The 21,722-nt window shown below is 32.3% G+C and overlaps 1 protein-coding gene across 10 annotated transcripts in view; it reads left to right on the top strand.

Moving 5' to 3' along the window:
• aPKC (protein kinase C iota type) overlaps nt 1-21,722 on the top strand; it is a 713,443-nt gene that overhangs the window by 237,892 nt on the left and 453,829 nt on the right. The window contains exon 1 of one of the 10 annotated variants that reach the window (XM_075358324.1): nt 18,632-18,656. The exons of the other annotated variants lie outside the window; for them this stretch is intronic. Within the exon in view, the coding sequence (XP_075214439.1) occupies nt 18,647-18,656 (10 nt within the window). The 5' untranslated portion in view covers nt 18,632-18,646. Of the gene's footprint in view, nt 1-18,631; nt 18,657-21,722 lie in introns of those variants that run through there. 10 annotated transcript variants of the gene reach the window in all.

The following is a 21,722-nucleotide window of genomic DNA, read 5'->3' as shown; positions in this document are numbered from 1 at the left end:
ACATTGTATCTAATGTATAGAATTTTATTTTATATTAAAATATTATTTATTATTCATCATATTTAAAGAGCAGGCTTTAATTAAACAAGTACACATAATAAAAGTCAGTGAAAAATTCTACAATGAAAATTAAATAATATTTTCATAAATTTGGTAGCAAGGTCATAGTTTAGCTTTATTTTCATATTAATTCATAAATATTCTCTGTATACACTTGCTAAGCTCTTTATTGCATTTCACGAAGAATACCTTTCAATTTTGCCAGTTGGTCCGTAATTATCAGTTAAAAAAAAACATTTTGTGTATACATGCATTTTACAAGACCATTCATTAGTAATTTGGACGATATTAATAAATAAAAAAATATTTTATTCAGATCTGTATTAAATACAAAGTTATACATTACATAGATCATATCAGGAATAGTAAATTTTATACACCACGGATTAAAAAAAATGAAAGAATCTAGGAAAATAGTGGGAAAACCAGTACTTACGTATTAGCCCGTCGACCAATAAATTGCAAACTTTGGGTTACTGTTAATATCACCCGATATAACCATTATATTACTATCTTTATAACCTTTAAAATTTTTATTTTATAAATATACTTTTACCAAACTTAACTAACCTACGCTTGCTTCGCTCGCCAACCTTGACTAATTAACACAGTAATTTTTTGAGAATTTAAATAATTAATTCAGTAATTATTGCAGTCATTTATTATTTAAATAATCAAAACATTACTGTTAACAAGTCGACGTAGCTAGCGTAAGTTAAGTTTGTTAATTTATAACAATAATTATAATCAATAATGCTTACATTTTTAATATATAAAATATGTTAATCATCCCGTAACTATGAAGTATTTTCAAAGTTATGGGGTCGTTATGGTTATGGTCAACGGGCTAATACGTAACTGCCGGAAAACCTTGATCACAACAGCATAAAAAATGTGTAGTTATAGTTCACATTAATTCACAAAAATAATTACAGCTTAGAAACAATAATATCACAGCTCTATAGATATCATTTTAACTGATTTGTACAGATTAAATAATTTTAGTGGAATTATTTGAAAAATATGTGAGCAGCATTACCTGTGTCCCTTTAAAGACGATGCAGAAAATTCAGGATTATTTAATTAGCATTGTTAAAATATATATATATATATATATATATATATATATATATATGTACAGAACAATATTGTTTTTGTAAAAGAAAATCGTTTAATTCATTTTAATTAAATCGGTCGTAAAATTGTACGGTAATTTATTGAAAATGACAACGGGAGCGTAATAAAGCTCTTTCTTATGGTCTGAAGTATTATCTTCGAACGCAAAAATAGTTGGGTTGTCTGATTAGATAGAAATAGACACTCTGTTTTTTTTTTAAATATGATGTAACATAATATTTTCCACGAAAATACGATGTAATAAATTTTTAATAACGGTAAACTTAGGTTTTGATTTAAACACATTAAAATGAAACGTATGTATGTTTTGATCTTGGTTAAACGAAATCACCTCGATCATTCTACAGAATTTTATCATTTATAATAAATACTGGAGTAGTGTTCCCTTAATATATTTATTGAACGATTATAATGATCGCCGATTATCTGTTACAAATAATATATATTATTAACGTTGTGATTAATAATCTTCTACTTCTGCTCTTACGGATTAGTCAGAACTGCCTGTTTCCACATCCATCTTTTCTTTGCATTTCCAGTATCTTTCCTTCACCGGGGTGAGTACCTTTTCGTTAGGATCTGGAAACGTTCTTCTGCCATTTTATTAATATGTTCACTCGACTTAAGGCTGTATTTCTTATTTCTTTCATTGAAAGTAAATACCTCCAACTCTATCTGAATATCCTCGTTCCTTAATCGATTAAATTAAGTGCACTCCTTTATCTACATAATAATACGAGTGAGTATACTCTTGTGATATGTATCGATATATATACATTTACACTTTTGCGTAATTATGTTTATTTAAATATACACAAATCCGTTTATAGATCGTAATGTATATATGCTTTTACAGATAATTTACATAAGTAGCAGTGTGGAAGGTAAAAGAAAAAAGTTTAAACAAAAAGGCAATTAAATAGAATCAGACTACAAAAAATGCATCCGTGCGTTAACTGGTTGTGTTACGCACTTTCATTATGTTAAATAAATATTGAGTAAAAAATACTTAGATCGGGTTGTACAAACAAAATAATTACCTGTTTATAATAATCGCGAATATAGTTTGAAGCTTAATAATAATAGTAAAAAAAGTCGAGGTTATTTTTATTTATCTCACTCGTTACGATTTCTTCTTCGATAAAAATAGCTGCCGATCCGGGAAACCAATGGAAAATTACCAAAGTCGTTTTGTGTTCAGTGTTTTCTTATTTTCCGAATTGTTCACCTAATCAGTCAGGTAATTTCCTTCAGAAAAAAATTAATTAATCAAATAATAACTTCTGATAATTTAATCCTCATTGTGTTAGTATGGGATGTACCTACAGGAATCTGTAAAAGTTTTCTATCCATTCACTTTATCAATTCAATTCTAACGTGCTGCATTACCTCGACGTGAAACCTAATCTTCCATTCATTTATGCTATAATGAAGATTTGTTTAACTTCAGTTATTTTTTTCTTACGTGTATTCTTCATGTTTATATTTCTTGAAATATTTCTGTGTATGACCCACCGGTTAATGAGACAGTCTTGAAAAGGTATTTAATGGGTGGCTGGTTGAATTTGTGTAATATTCCAGAAGTTTCCTTGAATCTAGTTTTTCCATCCAACGTTCATTTCAACGTTTTTTCATCCGGGGCCTGTAAGCAGCTGCTTTTCCTTGTTGCTGCATCCATGGTACCTTTAACTAATTTATGCATTTTTTAAATCCGGATGTGACGTACAGAATTCATTATTAGCTTTAAAATTACAAAACCTCAAATAATTATCAAAGGCCCTATTGGAATATGGTGTAAATTGTAGAAGGATCGCTTTAGAAAATTAAAAAAATATATATGTATTTCACACAGATTTTATTGGACATAGGTCTTTAAGTTTTTTGTAATTTTTTTGCTCGTATTTGAATCGAACCTAGTAAATTTTGAAAAACAGTTTTTCGTAGAATGAGGATGGCCTTCTGAGAATATTTTAAATTAAGATTAATGTTAGATTTTAGTTAGAATTCATCGTGCATGGTTCTTTAAAATCCATTTTCTTGATTTATGTCTGAACTAACTGGCAGGAGTCTTGATAGAATGAGGAATCGGCTAATCTTTCGGGTTGCGGAGGTAGAATTTGATCGACTTTTTTATTTGAGACATTACGGCAAAATAATATTTTTATTCTGATCGTAAAATCTCCGCCGAATGGAATATTCTTCGACTAGCAGTTATGCTTAGATTATATTAATTTTTGTAATTATTATTGCTGTTACATATTATATTTATTTTATTCGAAATATTGATTTAAAAAACGCCGATCAGCATCATTAAGCTATGTATTTTTATATTTTCTAACACTTTTTTCGTGTGAATTAATGAATAGTTATTTAATATCGTTCAATCGAATAATGGTAGTAAGTAGATAGATAGTTACTTACATAAACGTAATCCTGATAGACATTTTAGATTAAAAAGCTAAAAATAGCGACTGACGGAATCACCCGGCTTTATCGTGTACGAGTCGTGGTAAATTAATATCTCGGACATTTTACTGGCTCTATTAATTTTGAACACCTTTCTGTCATAATTTTCCATTTTGCTTGGTTTTCAGATAAAGCTAGATTAATAGCTTGTAATTTATTTTGCGTTTTCCATCATTTTACTTTAATTGTTTTATGAATATCTGGTGTACTAGTAAATGAAAGCGAACTAAAGATTTAGCTTGTACTTTTACCGCCGATAATTGAATTTTAATTATGAATTGTACGACAGTAATTGCTGCGTACATAACTACTCAATGTTTTTGCATGAATAGTTTTGAATATTACATTTACAGCGATATATCAGAATGTTTGAATAATTTTATTATTTTATATTTGGATCTCGGTTCTAACCGTTATCCGTAACTTGATTTTCTCGTAACATCTGTTGATATCTGTTTATTATCCAGCTTACTTTAATTGTAAGGTAATAACTTCTTAAAATCTATATTATTATGTATATAAGAATTTTTAAATATTGAAAAAGGTTGCCAAACAGGGTACTGCTCATCTATGCATATTAATAACAAACCATTCGAAGCTCAGGTCGGTGGAGTTATATTTTAATGCTATCGGCTCCTCGAATCCTGTCTTTGCCGTAATTTGTTGTTTTTACACGTATTTATACCGCAAAACATTGATTATATAATACTGCAAGGAAGCGAAACGCTGTATTTCACTGCAAGAACACGGAATACAGCTCCTTTTAAGTCCCGATGCAACATATCCGGAAATTTCCGAAATATTATACTGATTAAATCAGTATAACATTGTTGTAGATAAAACAATACAGGTTTTATCTACAAATAGATAAAGATTATGAAGATACATTTTCTTACCGTACATTATTAGTATATTAGTTCATAGAGTACCGTTAAGTCAATCAAAATATACAAATTTCTACTTATTTTTAAAATATCTAAGTAAAAATGTTTAATTCTAAAACAAATAGCTTAAAATATCAATTTCAAACTGCCTTACTCGTTAAAACTGATTTTACATCAGAGGCATCGAATTAAACTTTCTGACAAATAATGAAAGCATTAAAGTCTAGATTTCCGAAAAAAAAATTATACGAATCGCCGATTGATACAGTATATCTTCATTTAATATTTCAAACATTTATTCAAGAATTACTATCGATGATGAACCTCGAACTTTAAATATTACATTTTGTTGACAAAAAACCTGTACCATGTACGATGAAAATTGTTTCAACATCTTTAAAAATTGTTCCATCTTTAAAAACTATTAGAATTTTAAACTTGCTGTTAAATTCAAATTTATTGCTGTTTAACAGAGGTAACCGCAAGAACTAAAAAAAGGACTGTTACGTTTTAATAAATTTAAAAGTATACGCTTAAGTAAAAATCATGGGTATATAAATTCTGTCAACCCGCAAAAGAAATACCTATTCCGTCAGAATAAGATTCGGCCAAAAGTATTCCGTCAAAAGTTCAGATTCGGATTCCGTCCCGGAATCCAAATCTGAACTTTTCTTTCTCCACTCATTACTCGCATAGAGATCGCTCTTAACCGATACACTGCACCAGCCTTTCTATTCTATTCGGAAATAAAGAGGCACCTATATTCTGATACTTAAATCCATATCCCTAACTTTGGTTTAGAACATTTCATGCGATTTTTTTTAAATTATTATTTTCTATTTCGCCAACCTACTCCTCATTCTGAATCCAACAAAGAATGTTATATCAAATTTTAGTGTTAGTAAAACTATTTCGGAGGTTTCATTTATTGAGAAATCCTCACGTGTTATTTATCTACTATTATTTATCTGTTATGGTAACAGATAAATAATAGTAAATAGATAAATAATACGTCATAATCTATCCATTATAAATCATCCTGACCCCCGTAGGGGAAGACTTGTGATGATCCTGGTCGCCATCCTCTCCGTTCTTCCTAGCCCTGATGTGCTGTATCAAAGGTCGTGTTTTAGACCCTCTAAACTTGATAACACAACACAGTTATCAGTTTGGTCTGTCAGGATACACTGATGGAATGTCTCGGCAGATATTTCCATCATTGTATTTGCACAACCTATTATCGCTTTTTTATGGCCTCTTCCAATTACGACCACCTAACATAACTTACAACCCTCAACTATCAAATTAACCGATTCGCGCTTCAGCGAATCGGTTAATTCCCACCTGCGCCTTCCTGTAATACCGAAAGTTTCGGACAAAAACGTTTCCTATATCCTAACGTCAATAAGACTGTGCACTCAGATCATAACTTGATTGAGCCTTTAAAAACAAAAAATACTATCCTCATACCAAGAAAACAACTGTTAAAGTCCTGTTAATTTACTTAAAAATCAAGAAACAGATTCATAAATTTAATAAGCCTCCAATGAAAACATACCCTGTCTCTGCTCCAGTCTGGAGCATAGCCACCCGGTTTGCTATTCTATCTGTACATTTATAACAGCATCAGACTCCCTCAGCCATCCTCCGCAGGGCTAAGAATCTAAGGAAGCCAGCAACTATGATCCATTCCCTTTCTATTTTCCTATTAACTTGCAGCTCAAAATCACAGTTGATCCTCGCAAGCTCTATAGCTACTTTAGTAGGTTCAACTTCGTACCTAGGACAGACATATAAGACATGGCGCACATCATCAGTAGCCCTACACTCCGGACGCTAGCCTGAATTAAACCAGATCTGGCTACCCTATCTCGAAAAGCACCGTTTCCAGAAAGAAACTGTCTAATATGCCGATTGGGGAAATTCACATAACTACCTACAATCTCCTCACATCAGCAAAACTTCCATGCGTGTAAATGTCATCGGGCGATTCAGTCCACCTGCCTGCCATAAATGGAAACCCTTTAGCTTGTATTCCGTTTTGCAATTGTGTTGGTGGTCGCTTCCTTTTTGTTTCAAGATTTTCATTTTCTCTCTTGATTGTTGTTTTATATAATTTTTATAGTACATGATGTGGTTTTCATAAATTTTTAAACGAATTTTGTCTGTAAATATCTTTCAATAAATTTTTAATCTTTGGTATTCTTCTTATTAGATTACACATTAACATAAGGCGACGGCTCCCAATATAATTAAATCGATAGCTCTGAACACCGTAATTTTTAATAAAGAAAATTTAGAAAATCACATGGTTTATTATTGATGAATTATTTTTACCTATTTTCGTAAGTGCTACCCCAAAGTCATCTAAAAATACATCCTTGCTACCAGTTCGGTACTGGGCTGCCGTGCAATCCCTAATATTATTTATTTATTTCCATAACCCCTCTTATCCGTATTTCGGGTAATAAGGACTTCATCAAAGTCACTTATATATTCTTACATTCGTTATATATTAATGCAAAATAGCAGTTAATTACTGATCAACGTTAGATTTCTTTATAATCATTCTTTAAAGTAACTGTTTAAAGACCTGTTGAGAATGAAATAATAATCATAGACATTGTAATACATTTTTAAATCCGTTAGGTAACTCTAATTAATTGGTCAACTCAGAAATTCCTTTCCTTTTTCTGTACAAACAGTGCAAATAAGGCTTTATTTTTCATGAACCATTGTTTTTTTGTTTTTTTTATTGCTTTTCTTCTCGTTTGTATTTTAGAAGGCGAAGGTTTTATAGAGCACCCACCACTTTAGTTAATCTTTATGCTTTTTCCGGTTACTATCATTTCTCTGACGCATTTATAATAAATTCTTAGCGATATATTTACCATTCCCCATTTTTCACGCGTTTTGATGCTTTTCTTTTTAAGTTTTCTTCATTTTAATAGCAACTTTATTTTTTAACGTTTAACTATTTTTCAACAAATATATTTTTTAATAGATCGGTAGCCAATACGTAACACTTAAACCCGAATTAGGTAAGACAATTTTCTGTCGATAACTCGCTGGTCATTCCAAATAAGAATCATTCGAAACATAAGAATCAACGGTCAGTGCCGTCTTTCGAAAACAGACTATAATATTTACGTGTAGCACACTATAGACCTATTTTAGTTCGATACAAGTTACTTCCATCGCGTAGAAATTAATCTGTTTTTGTTCTGTTCCGATTCGGTTAACGTGGATTCGGATAACAGGGGTTGTAGTGTTCATTTGTTCGCTTCAGGGACTGTTGTCTGAAGCCAATTGCAGCTACCAATCATTTTTAATTTCACTTATTTTTATAATGATGAGAAGTAGATTTTTTTAACGTATGAGAAATACCAAATCTAATCGGGTTTTGAATCCAGACGTCCTAGATGTACAAGTAAGGCGGAATACAACCCTGTTACAACTTTCCACATAAAGTATAGTAGTAATTAAATCTGATTAAAAGAAATATTCGTTCGCCCAAATATTTTACCGAAAATCGTATAGTTAAAAAGGCAGTATTTGCTTAGATTTTATTTATTTTTTAAAAATAAAGTTAGCTTCTTTACATTTTGTTATGCTTTCTAATTTCGTTTTCTCATTTAGTATGCATGCAGGTTTTCACTCTTTTGCTAGGTTGAATTAACTAATTGATTTCATTTGCTAAAAATAAAAGAAAAACGTTATAAAAGTTGTGTGCTTGTGATTACCAGTTTTTCTTAGTCATGAAAAAAAAGCTCTTAACAGAACATTGTACTTATTTACTTTATAAAAGAAATCATCGTGCTTCAGCGCACGTACATTTTTTTTAATCGAGTTTGTTCATATACATTCGGTTTTGCAGTAGCTTCAGAACAAACAGAAAAATATGTGATTACACGTTCTGCTTTGTTTTATAATGAAAGAAAACGCTGCAGTTTTTTGATTCATGCAAATTTATTGTAATTTATGTTGTAAGTTAGCTAGCGTATTAAGTATTATGTGATCGTTTAACTTCTTTTAAATATTTTTATTTTGCCATGTTGAAAAAAGTAATAATAAAATAATTTTATCTGGATTTAATTTAAATATAATTCATTTATATTAATTATATTATATATTATACTGTCCTTCAATTATTTTTAAAATAACTTTTGTAGCGAGTGTTATAAAAAAAGTGACTTTCTTTAAAACTTGATAGTTTGTAATTACAAATAATGTGAATAAAATTTTCTTCTTTTAATCAAAACAACCGTTGTAATTGTTTTGAAGTGTCAAAAAAGCACATGTACACACGGTTTTGGAACAATTTTTTTAACCGAGTATTGGTATGTTCGTCCTGGTGATGGACGGTAGTAGTACCTTCGACTGAATCTGTTTTCCTGTAACTTTAGAAATTGGCTGCACCAATTTTTAAAAAAGAAAGAAAGAACAAGCGTATACTCGTGTGTTTGTGTGTGTGTGTGCGCGCGCGCGCGCACGCGCGCGTGTGTAGGAAACCTATATCCAAACTGAATTTTTTTTTTTTGCCTGTCAACTGTTTTTTTCCACCTTTACTATTCTTTGACGTTTTCTTACATCCAACATCCTTAATTATCTTCTTTTTTTTTTGCCTTCTTTCCTACTAGAAAAAAAACTTTCGATAGATGCTATTTAACCGAATATTAGCAGCCTATATTAGTGAAATAATGAAAGTCATATCTTATCTTTGAGACTGGTAAATCTGATCAAAAAAGTGGCATGGTGGTGGTAAAGAAATATATAACAGATAACTGTGAAGGATTGTAATAGAGATTGACTGATGGAACACTTAAGTGATGTCCACTGTGTCATTCGATAAGAATGTACTTTTTCTGCTGTTTAACTCTGCTTTTCTTAATTTTAATTTTACTGAAAACTGTTAAGCGAGAAAAACTGATATTTTTATTTTTTGTGAGAGAGAAATGAGCAATATGAAATGAGATTCTGGAATATTATGTAAAAAAATCATTCTTTTTACAGGAAAAGTTACTCAATTTTATTAATTCAGAAAATTAACTTTTATTAAATTAATTTTTCTAAAAATCATAATCTCCTCCAAGTAGTGTAGAAAATGTTTTTTTTTATTATTATTTTTTTTTTTTTATTGTTTTTATACAACAAATTGAATAAACCAAAAATCGCTCAAAAAGAAAATTCTACACTCAGCTATAACTCCAGGATTCTTTGAATATTTCCTTATATAGATGTGGACATGTCAATGATTCTTTTTCAGGTGTATTAGTAATATTGATTGGTTTTAAGTCTTCTTTTTTTTTAATAGCAGTGTCTTGGTTGCAGTGGTATTTTTTTTTTTGTGGCAACGAGAGTATCAGCAAACTATGATGGAATCTGTAGTTGCATTTTTTACGTAATACGTAAAATATTTTACCGTTTACTAAAATAGTTAAAAAAAAAAAAAAAATTGATGAGAATATGTAAGTGGTTTTATGTAAAATATTTTATTGCGTAAAAAGTGAATTTAAGTGTTCTGATAATTTTAGAGAATGTATATTTTAAAAAAATGAATTGTAGTAGGACACTGAAAAAAAAATTGAGGAAATTGAATTAGATTAGATTTTTACTATTTCTAAAGGATGCACTGAAATATGACTTTTTTTGTAGTGATTTCATGTGGGAATTAAATGTAATAAAAGTAAAACACTTTTATATCAATACAATAGTTATAGGCAATTCAATAAATTTAATTTTTTTTAAAATTACGTTTAAGTGACCTCCGTGACACACAATACATTCAAGTCGTGTCCGAAAATTGTTTATAACTATTCTTAACAATACATTATGAATCTGTCGAATTTCTTGTATAACGTTATTTTTCAAATCCTTGGTGATGTACGGTTCTATTAACAAACATTTAAGAAATTAATTTAAAAATTAGTATACAGCAGTTAAATCTGGAGACTTACGAGGCCGGTTTATGTCTTCGAAATGGGAAACAATGAACGTGCCTTGATTCTAGAGTAGTTTGCGCTGTGGCGCTATTCTCTTGGAACCAGTTTTCACCATGAATATTATTAGGCTGTATTTTTCGAATCGCTGAGATTTAGCGGTTTCTGTGTGACCGACCGTCTTCGAAAACGTAAGAACCAACAATTCCAAATGGAGATACAGTATACCATACTTGTAACTTTGACACTATGTAAGGGTTGTTCATGGATTTTCATCATTCCGATCAGGAAAATTTTGTTTGTAAACACTACGACCAATTGGTAAATAAAAATGCCTCGTGTTACTTTATTAGTATATTTAAAATTTCAGGATTGTTATTCAGGATTTCATTAAATCTAGTACAGAATTCTAATAGCCCTTATTTACCGATAACGAACATTTTTAGAACAAATTTAATTCTATCAGGGTGGAACTCTTAAGAATGAGATTGATCTTGAATAACCGCGCCCTAACTTCCGACACCCTATGGAGTATGTACTGTTTACTACGTACGTTTACTACTAACCGATTGATCACATACATTATTCGTTTTATTTCACCTTTCTACCTGATTCAAAACAGAAATTTTTGAAGGAATTCTTCCATGTATATTCACATTAAATTCACGCCAAATTCACTTCTTTGTACTTAACTTACTGAATTACACGTAGTAAATGCATCTCAGAAAATTCACGTTCTCGCATCTATAATTTTGCCATGTTGCTTATCTTATGACACTGTACACCAAATTGCATGACGAGCGATCTCGGCGAGAAAACCAATTCCCCCGCTACTCTTCAGAGCTAGTCCCGATTGTTTGTTTAAAATCGTCTCATCCTTTTAACGCACCCGCTATTTAATGATATATATAAATTTATTTCCAATTGAAAGAGAAACGTAATCGCTAATGGAAAGAAATATCAGGCTTGCTATAATGATTTGTTTTATCATGTAAGACCAAAAAAATTAATTTCCGAAAGTAGAAAACTAGTTTTTTATCTTATTGAATCCATTTTTGGTAATGGAAAAAATTGGCGTAGAATTGTACTTATTAACGAGAGCAAAAAAAATGTAATTTTAGCTCCGTTAGTTTTAGTAAAAAAAAACGAAGGAAATTACAGGAAATAAAATAAACTGGCATTTCATTTCACCTGTTTTTATGGAACCATCTTTAAACTGTTTTTATGAAAAGTTGAGGTTGTAGACTCAACGGATTTTAAGGAAGTAAAACCTTCTAAACATCTTTCGGAGAAAATTGCAAAAGGAATTTTTTTATTTCTTGGTGACATTTTTCCTGTGTTAAAGTTAATTCGGACTAACTTCCTCAAAATTAATGTAAATCTTCTTCGTTTTCTGTAAGGATTACAGCTTCACTTTTTTAAAATGAATGTCCGATGAACGGATGTCAGACTTTTGAATACTTTTTGATAATTTAAGTAGTAAATTATGTGGACGTGTACATAAATGAATTTCGTGAAACAAATGTTTCCCAATTTAATCTTTACGAAGTATAAATTCCGAATTGCTCCAGCGAGAGTGAACATTTACTCGTATAATCAAGACAATCTCCGTGGCGCGAGTAGTAGCGTCTCGGCCTTTCATCCGGAGGTCCCGGGTTCGAATCCTGGTCAGGCATGGCATTTTCACACACGCTACAAATCATTCATCTCATCCTCCGAACCATGCCTAACGGTGAATCCGGAGGTAGAAAAAAAAAAGAAAAAAAAATGACGGGTGAACGGTTGAAATATTTTTAAAAGGCAAGCCATGATAATCAGAAATCAGAGATTAAGGGTCGTCAACATTGTTCCGTCATTGATTTAGTAAAATACTGAATGAATGTACTAATAAAATTTAATTTTACTATCGATTTTACGTGCTTTAATTACCCACATTAAAATAAATCCTTACCTTATTTCCATACAGATTCTCTGAAATTCTCTTTTTTAACATAACTTGACTAAATATGACCATTTATCCGTCTGTTAGCTTGCAGTTTATTACCGCTCTTATAATAACTCGCTGTGACTATGTATGTGAGATTCATGGTACAGAACCTTTCAGTCGAATTTTGAAGCGCTTCCGCCTATTCATTCGCTCTGAAATTTTGCATGCATGTTTACTCTTGTTGTCAACACATTTTAACAGCATTTTCAAGTCGCTAAGATGCGTTAATTAGAATTAAATCCATCTAGTTGATTCGACTTGTCTGTCGAGAAATTACTAATTCAACTTGTTACGTCGTAGGTACAGTATCTATAACATGTCATAATTGTTTATACATTACAGAGTCAAAAGTTAGCTTTTTGAGCCAACATCTTACTAATACAACTTTGAAATTGAATTTCAACTATTTACAAATGATAATAAGCGATTGTTCTTGTCCTAATATAGATAAAATTAGTTCGGTAGTGGATGAAAACCTCGAATTGAAATATTTATTTGTAAAAAACCAAAATGCATATTTTACGTGTTTTTATAAATGAGAAACAGCCTTGAAAAAAAATGAATTAGAAATATTATATAGTAAGGTTTGCTCCTTCTGTATAATTGAATATGGTATATTTGGAGTGGAGCCTTCGACTCCTATAGAAAAAAATGATTTTACCGTACAAAAAATGTTATTAAAACGATCTTCAACAGACCTCTATCCTATTGTACAAGTATTTAAGAATTTTCAATTGCATGCAGCGATACAATTATATGCAACAAATTTTAAATCTATTAAAAATTAAAAAGCACGACTGCCAAAAAGAAATTTACCAACTGTAAATACACTCCCCATATATAGAGATATATAGAGTCCCTGGTTAGTTGGATTGGTTGGTTTTGCTCTTTAATATAGGATAATTAAAGATCGTGCGGGTGACAATTTTGTATATAGTATTTGTAGGTAATATAGTTTTTTTAAATTTATTAAATTTTTTTAAATTTTATTTATTACTAGCAGACTCGGCAATGCTTCGCTATTGCTACATCTACATCATATATATATATATATATATATATATATATATATATATATATATAGAGAGAGAGAGAGAGAGAGAGAGAGAGTTAGAGAGAGAGAGAGAGAGAGAGAGAGAGTTTAAGTTTAAATGAACACAGTTGAAAATTTGATAAAAAAATTAAAAAGCTGAACTTCACAAATTTTACCTTTCACTTCTTCTCCTTTCCCTTTTCCCTTTCCAACTTCTCCCTTTCACCCTTCTCCTTCACCCTCTCTCAGTTTCCTTTTTACCCTTTCCCGTTTTCCGCTTTTCTCTTTCCACCTTTTTCCCTTTTGCCCGCGCGTAAAGCGGTCCATTAGTTTTTTGTCTTTAGCGGAACACATACGAACATGCCTATATATATATATATACAATAAAAAAATCTGTTTGTATATTTGTTTGTTTGTTTCGTAAATATCTCGACACCGGCCCCACCTAGCGGGTATAGTTTTTGCAAAAATATTTCTTTTCACGTAACTAATATTCATATTCTGAATATGAACCAAATATGAACCATATCTCAACCCCGGCGCCATCTAGCGGGTTCATTTTTTGCAGAGATAAATTTTTCCATGTAAGTAACATGTATTCTGAATATGAGGCAAATCGGACCATAAATACAATTTTTCGAAATATCTCGACACCAGCGCCACCTAGCGTATCCAAACTAATTCAGAAACCTTCCCTGGCATGCGTCCAACCATTCCCCAAAGTTTCATCGCTACCGGATGAACGGTTTAGGAAGGCGTAAGAGACATACATAATGACAAACATTCATCTTCATATGTACAGGGCGTTTCCTAATGTTCTTAGGAATTACAAAAACTCAGTACAAAAAAGTATTTCACTTACCTAAATGAAAGTTGTACGAGGTGATGCAGGAACTCAAACAGTTTTTGTTAAAATCTATAAATTTTCAATATGTGCCCCTCTGGTGACACGGCACACATCAACACGAAAGTCTAGTCTCTTGCTAAACTCGTTCTAACATGACATTTTCGATAGAGTTGATTGCATTTATTATGCGATCCTTTAGCTCAGCGATATCGTGCGACATTGGTGGGATAAACACGTTATCTTTCACGTAACCCCAGAGAAAGAAATCACATGGCGTGAGGTCTGGTGATCTTGGTGGCCACAGCATAATGTGTTGGTCTTCTTCAGACGCACGTCCTATCCAGCGCCTAGGTAATGTTGTGTTAAGGTACTGTCGACCTCGTTATGAAAATGGGCAGGACAACCATCTTGCTGGAAAATGAAGTCGTTGAGTAGCTGAGGCATAAGCCATAATTGTAACATATCCATGTATATCATGCCGGTTACTGTTGTTTCCATAAAAAAGAACGGCCCATACACTGCCTCACGAGAGATGAGGCACAGAAAAAGGTTTACTTTCGGAGAATCGCGAATGTTCCACATAAGCGTGTGGGTTTTCAGTTCCCCAAACTCGCACGTTATGACGGTTTTCTTTGCCGCTAATATAGAAAGTAGCTTCATTGGTGAAAATTATCTTGTTTAGAAAACATTCATGTAACAACATCTTTTCCTGTAACTGTAAACAAAAATCGAGCCTACGTGTTTTACCTCCATCAGAAAGACGCTGGATTAATAGATGATAGGCCTGCATTATAAACGTTTACGGAGAACTCTCCAAACTGTTGTTTTCGGAATTCCTAATTCTCTGCCTGCAGCCGCAGTCGATTTTGACGGGCTGCGAATGAAACTTGCACGCACACGTTCGACATTGACTTCTGAGGTTGATGGACGACCACCAGTTGATTTTCGTTTGCACAAGCAACCAGTTTCACTGAATTGTTTATACCATGCACGAATTGAATTGTCACTTGGTGGCTCCTTATGAAATTTCAACCGAAACGCACGTTGCACAGAAATCACTGACTTTGACAACTGAAATTCTAACATACAAAACTACTTCTCGCTTCGCGTGGCAGCCATTTTCTCTACTGTCGACGCCTAGCGAACAAATGGTTTACTAACTGCCTAGTATATGTGGAAAAAACTATTTGAAGTACTCTTTCGTACAGTACTTGTTTTATTCTTATGAGTGAAATAGTTTTTTTTTAATGAATTTTCGAAACTCCGAAGAACATTATGAAACGCCCCGTGTAGATTTTAAATTTAATTTATATATATAGCCTGTGATACTCTCGGTAACTTAAAAATTCCAACGCGCGGGGTCATACATCTAAATTGGTTCAGCTGTTGAGCTGCTACGTTTGAACAAACATATATAAATATATACACTCGAAATACAATACACTTCTTTTTGGGCAGTCGTGTAAAAAGATATTTAGAGGAGCTTTCCTCTTTGCTTACAGCCGTACATCTACTCAACTTCGCAAGCGCCTTGCTATAACTGCTCGGCTATAAATTATTTTTTTTATTATTATTATTTCAGCGTCTACATTAAATCGATTCGTTATGAATTTACCACGTTTGGCTGAAGTAGGAAAAGAATTTCCCTTATTAATAACTGATTTAATACATTCACTTGTAATTCGCTTGTTGCTCATAGATTCCAATAGCAGTTGATGATGGTAAAGAACTCTATGTCTGTGTATGTTTTGATCTTGAATTTTTAAATTTGTGAATAACATAATCGATAACAAAATTTAGTTTATTATTTTAATTCTATTCTTTCTTTGCATTTATTATTATATTTACAAAAGTTAATATTATCAACGCTAGTTGTAATATCGGTGGACGGTATTTTTCATTTGCTGATGAGCCTGTAGTAATTTTATCAAAATACCATTTACGCATATTATTGCTGTTGTATGTAAACAGCTTTATTGTTAGTCTCTTTTATCTTTTGTTTTTTGGTAATAAAATTTTCAATCTGTTGTGAAATCTTCGTAACCTAAATTCCATGACAGAAACGATTAATGTATCCGACTAAAGATATAATTATTTTATTAATAAAAATAAATATAGCATATACGTGAATAATGCGAAGTTCTATCCTTGTTACTTTTATTTAAATTTATAATCACTTCAACTGAAATTAAAGTGTATTAAACTGTACAGCCGGGAAATATTTATATTTGTGAACTATGTATAACGTGAGTTATTCGGTTTATTTTTACCTGCGATTAATGCAAATTAATTTTAAATTTTCATTTGTATTTCAAAATTATGTGAATACCACCGAACTGCAAATACGTAGTACTTTAGTACGGTTCATATGAATTTATTTTCCTTTGTTCTCTATTAAATAAATAGAGGACGCCTCGGGAACTATTTACCATTAAGACGATAAGAGATTGAAGTAATTCTGCCCCAGAGAAAGCGGCTTACATGAGCATCATTTATTGTTGCTAGACAGAAGCTTCCATTTGTTCCATTTTAAATGTAACTGTACTACTGCCGGCGATGGAGCTTGTTTTGTCAGATTAACCCGAAACAACATTATCATTATTTGTCGGTATAATAAGTTTAATACCCCTCTGTGTCTGTATTTCTGCTGCGTTATGAAATTGAAAATATGCCGATCTATTTTAATTTCAATTTAATTTTTGTCGGAGAGTTAAATTAGTTTTTGATCGTATCATTTTATTCTCATTTTTATTCGCATTTAATTTATGGTTTTTTTTTTTTTTTTTAAGAACTTTCATCTTAATTTTGATACCAAAATTATTTGAATTATTGACGACATCAAAACGCATTAGCCAAAAAACTAAGTTTTAGGCTAACATTTTCCTGTTATATTTAAAAAGTTAATTTCTATTTAACTTTTACCTATTTTAATTAATCATTACTGCATCATCTGTTCGCTTTTCAGACCTTTCTTCACGTTTAGTTCTTGTTTACCTATATCAATTTAAAAAAAATTAAGGCTATTTTTCTTAAATGAACCTTCTTTCCTCAAGATTTAAAAGCTGCTGGTGTTTTGAAGGAAATAATTGTTTACTTTTAGAGCAGATCTAATTGTATAAACCTTGTGTAAAAGATTACTAACTTTCGGGTAGGTTACGTAGACACATTGTTGGGACATTATTTTTCTATCGGCTTCAGTAGGAACACTTCACTCCAATATCAAGGTAAGTTCAGATTTACTCGTTTCATAATTTTTCTGTTGTTTCTTACTTATATTAAAGAAACGTGCGTATAAGTTAAGTAATAAAATTGTAACTTCTTAATTGCTTTGAATTAGATTTTGTTGCGGATAAAATAGAACTTCAGCGAGTGTAGTTTCTTTGTCATTATCTCTGAATAACGCAGCATTGTGTGTCGAACCCGCGCATATGTTTGTTGTTTTGTTGATGTAGCTTTAGTTTAAAATGTATTGAAGAAGTTTCTGTGCATGTAAAAGTAATTGTTAAGTCTACAAATTTTACTTAAATCTGATAAATTTTCGTTGTTTAGTTAATACAACTGTAATTACATTTCGTTGTCATCATTCTTTAGATGAAATTATTAAGGTTAGCTTAGCTCTTTGTTCAGATAAGTTTGCTTGAAACTTTTCTTTGTAATTGAAAAAAATATTGGCGTACTTTTAGCTTTGAAATATAGTAAAGGTATTTTCAAATTTTTTTTTTGAAATAACATTGCATTTGATTTCATAGTAGTTAAAGTAGTAGTTCTGAAGATCGAGAAGAAATAACCGTTGCTGATGAACTTATAACACCGAGGAAATTTTGTGTAATTGAATTGTGTTATATTAGTTAAAATAACGTTCGGTAAAATAAAATTGTTTAATTTTTATCTTCATTTTCCTTATTATTTCTCATGTAATATTTTAGTAACGTAGACTTATTTTCAAAGCAGATATCTTTTCTTGGTAATAAAGGACATTTTGTATTGTTATTATTTTGTATAGTATAGTTTGTATACTATAGTTTGTATAGTATAGTTTTGTATAGTATTTTGTATTGTTATTATTTTTACTAGTTTTTAAATGTTATATAGGTGAATTATATTGTGAGAAAAAATGGAGAACCCAGAACTAGTTACTAAGGATTTGCCTACTACACGGATTTTTGTCTGCAGGTGATTGTTGGATGTTTTTTTCCGGTTTTGTGTCGAATTTGGAGAAACCTTTATATTACTGGGATCTACTTTTTAGTAGCAACATTTATATACAACTGGTGCTTTGTATTCATCAGTTTCATGTTAAAAGGTAATTTACTGTTCTTTTATGTAGATTAACGAGGCATATTTCTTCGTATTACTTGCTTTCATATTTTCGTCACATAAATAAAATATTTGGGGTTAACGTTTCTCTTAAAAAATCTTTAGTAGGCTCCCGTCGATTTGCTTTTCTTTTCAGATCTAAATCGTAAGGTTCTGAAGGCGATACGTAATGTTATTTCTACCTTTATTTAAATTTGCAGGTATCTTTGATTATCCATTATCAGCGTGCCAAATGAAGAACCGATCGGCAGCTTTGTCTCACCATATATATCCTCTATTGATGTGATAATATACGCACGTAACCTTAGGAAATGCTAATAGGAAATAAAACTCTATTACGACAAATAAGTAGAATAGTTATTACCATCTTAATCTCATGTTTTGTCTGCGGCCATGTATGCAGATCGTATCATATACCGGTTAATATTTAACAGACAATCAGTCGTGTAGATTGTTATTAAATAGTTAAGGTAACAAGAAACCTTTAAAGATTTACGTACATATTTATTTATTTGGTTTTCAGGTTTCACTGATTTCAGGTTTCACTGAAGACTGGCTTCATGATAACCAATTTGGGTTCAGGAAACATAGATCCACGCTGCAAGCTCTGGATAAAATTACCAACTGGGTATTGTCTGTCAGATCTGGTACGTGGCGTACCAGAAGAATCCCGTTGCTTATTCTGTTAGATATAAAAAATGCCTTTGGATCGGTCCGGTGGGATACGATTATGGCAGCTCTCACGGACAAACAGATTAGTTCCTATATCAAAAGACAAGTACGAGAATATCTGACTGATTGGTGGACTTTTGTCGAGGCGCTCGAAGGTAAATTTAGATATCAGCTTCATGGAGGAGTGCCGCAGGGGTCTGTGTTAGGCTCCTTGCTTTGGCTAATAGTAATTGATGGAATACTCAGACTGAGATTACCTGAAGGCTCGGAAATAGTTGCTTATGCCGATGATTTGGCTATATTAATTGAAGCCAAAACTGAACGTGACCTTGAAGTTACCGGTAATGAAGTGCTAACATTGGTTAATAACTGGCTCTCGGACCGACAACTATCTTTGTATTTAGATAAATGTCACTATATTTTTTTGGCTGGAAGAAGGCGACTCAGAGACCTAAATCAACGCGTGGGTGATCGTAGACTAGACCGTGTGGCAGTAACAAAATATCTTGGTGTCATTATAGACCCAGCTCTAAAGTTTAGTCCTCATCTCGCACAGAAATGTAAAGAGGTCGAGAATACCGCAAAGGCTTTAACCAGATTGTTGGCTGGACATGAAGCTCCATGTGCATCTTGGCGGCGGGTCATTGCTTCAACTTTAACCTCTGTATTATTGTATGCTGCACCTATATGGGAAAAAGCACTTTGTGTTGCAAGAAATGTCGCAAGACTTAGAACTCTGCATAGCCAAGCTCTTATAAACATCACTTCTGCATACCGCACCATCTCTTACGATGCGGTTTGTGTATTATCATCGGTTCCCCCTATCGACCTCTTAGTTAAAGAGCGATCACTTAGGTATCGTGGCATGCCAAAACAAGAAGCCCAAGCCAACATCAGGCGCATATGGCAGGACAGATGGAATCTTACCACTAAAGCTACCTGGACCAGGAGATGATACCCGACTTGGGCATGTGGCATGGTAGCTTCGAATATTATTTACATCGATTCTGTAGAAGACCAGCACCTATTTGCATGTTCTGCCAGGATTCGGATACTGCCGAACATACTCTTTTCCACTGTAATAGATGGACTATACGTAGACGACGTGCAGGGTTGCAAGAATTAAATCCGGAGATTCTGCTTCTTTTTCTCCTGCGATCCACTGACAATTGGAACAAAATGGAGGAGTTTCCCAAGATAGTGCTAAAGGCTAAAGATGATGTAGCCCTTTTAAGAGGCCATTGAGGCCCCGTGGTAACTTAGTAGTTTAATATTTTCGTTAAGGCAAGCAGCTATGAGGAGAAGATCATTCCTTCGTTTGGGGATCATAACAACTGGGTAATGAAAAGACCGAGACCCGGTTCCCTCGGCGGTGGCTAGGGACGGCTTTGTCGGGCCTGGCTCTCTGTCGGGGAGGCTTGAGGCAGGCACATTAATACAAAAGATCCAACCGGGGAGGCTGACCTGCTGTGCCGGACGTACAGCCGGCGGGTGGAGAGGTCTCCTTTGAGTTTAAAGGACACTTTCCCGGGTTGCGCATACTTGAATGGATACCCGGCCCGGGGAAGTAGGAAGAAAAAAGGAAAAAATAAAAAAAAAAGGTTTCACTGATTTATTAGTATACAATAAAACGTGTCGAACCGTTTCGTGTCAATGTGTGTTTAGGTAGGGGATTGAAACCGATACGACGTTCGTTAATCGAAACTGGAAAATCCAAAAAGTGTACCGTAATGGATCATAGGTATCTGATGCGTGGAGAAGGGGAGACTTGTAATCTAAGAACTTGTAGAAAACAAATATACAGTCCCACTTTTCGAAGTTCACGTTAAATTTTTTTTACCGATAAAAAATTATACACGGACTAGTTTCGGTCATTATTAAGATCCTACGCCAAAAGGTTTTGGCTGTGAGAGACTGCTGGAGAACATGAGTATTGACGTTATACGGTGGAGCTATCGATTGTAATCTCGAATTAATAAACAGGGTTTTGAAGTTTTTTATAATAGTAAAAAAATTAAAAAAAATTATATATACCTAAAAATGTCGTATACATTGCATTATTATTAACAGTTCCTCATAATTTTTTTTCAACCTACCATCATATTTGTATGTGTTAATAAAAACATTGCAGCTCGTTTTTGTGATAATTTTTCTTTGTAATTTCCGGGTTAATTTCTACGTTTCATTTTTAAAAAAAATAAAATCCTCTTCTAAGATTGTAGATATAACAAAAACAATATACAAATGCGCGATCGCAAAATCTATATTTAATAAAAATATAAAAGAAAATAAGGTTTTTGAAAGAATGGAAAACAGTAATTTGTTGTTTGTGTAACATTTTTGTACTTAAATTTGAATAAATACATTAAGGTCCCGAGAA

The sequence above is a fragment of the Lycorma delicatula genome, chromosome 1 (genome assembly GCF_047948215.1).
Source record: "Lycorma delicatula isolate Av1 chromosome 1, ASM4794821v1, whole genome shotgun sequence".
NCBI lineage: Eukaryota > Metazoa > Arthropoda > Insecta > Hemiptera > Fulgoridae > Lycorma > Lycorma delicatula.
This window is presented reverse-complemented; position numbering and strand designations above follow the sequence as displayed.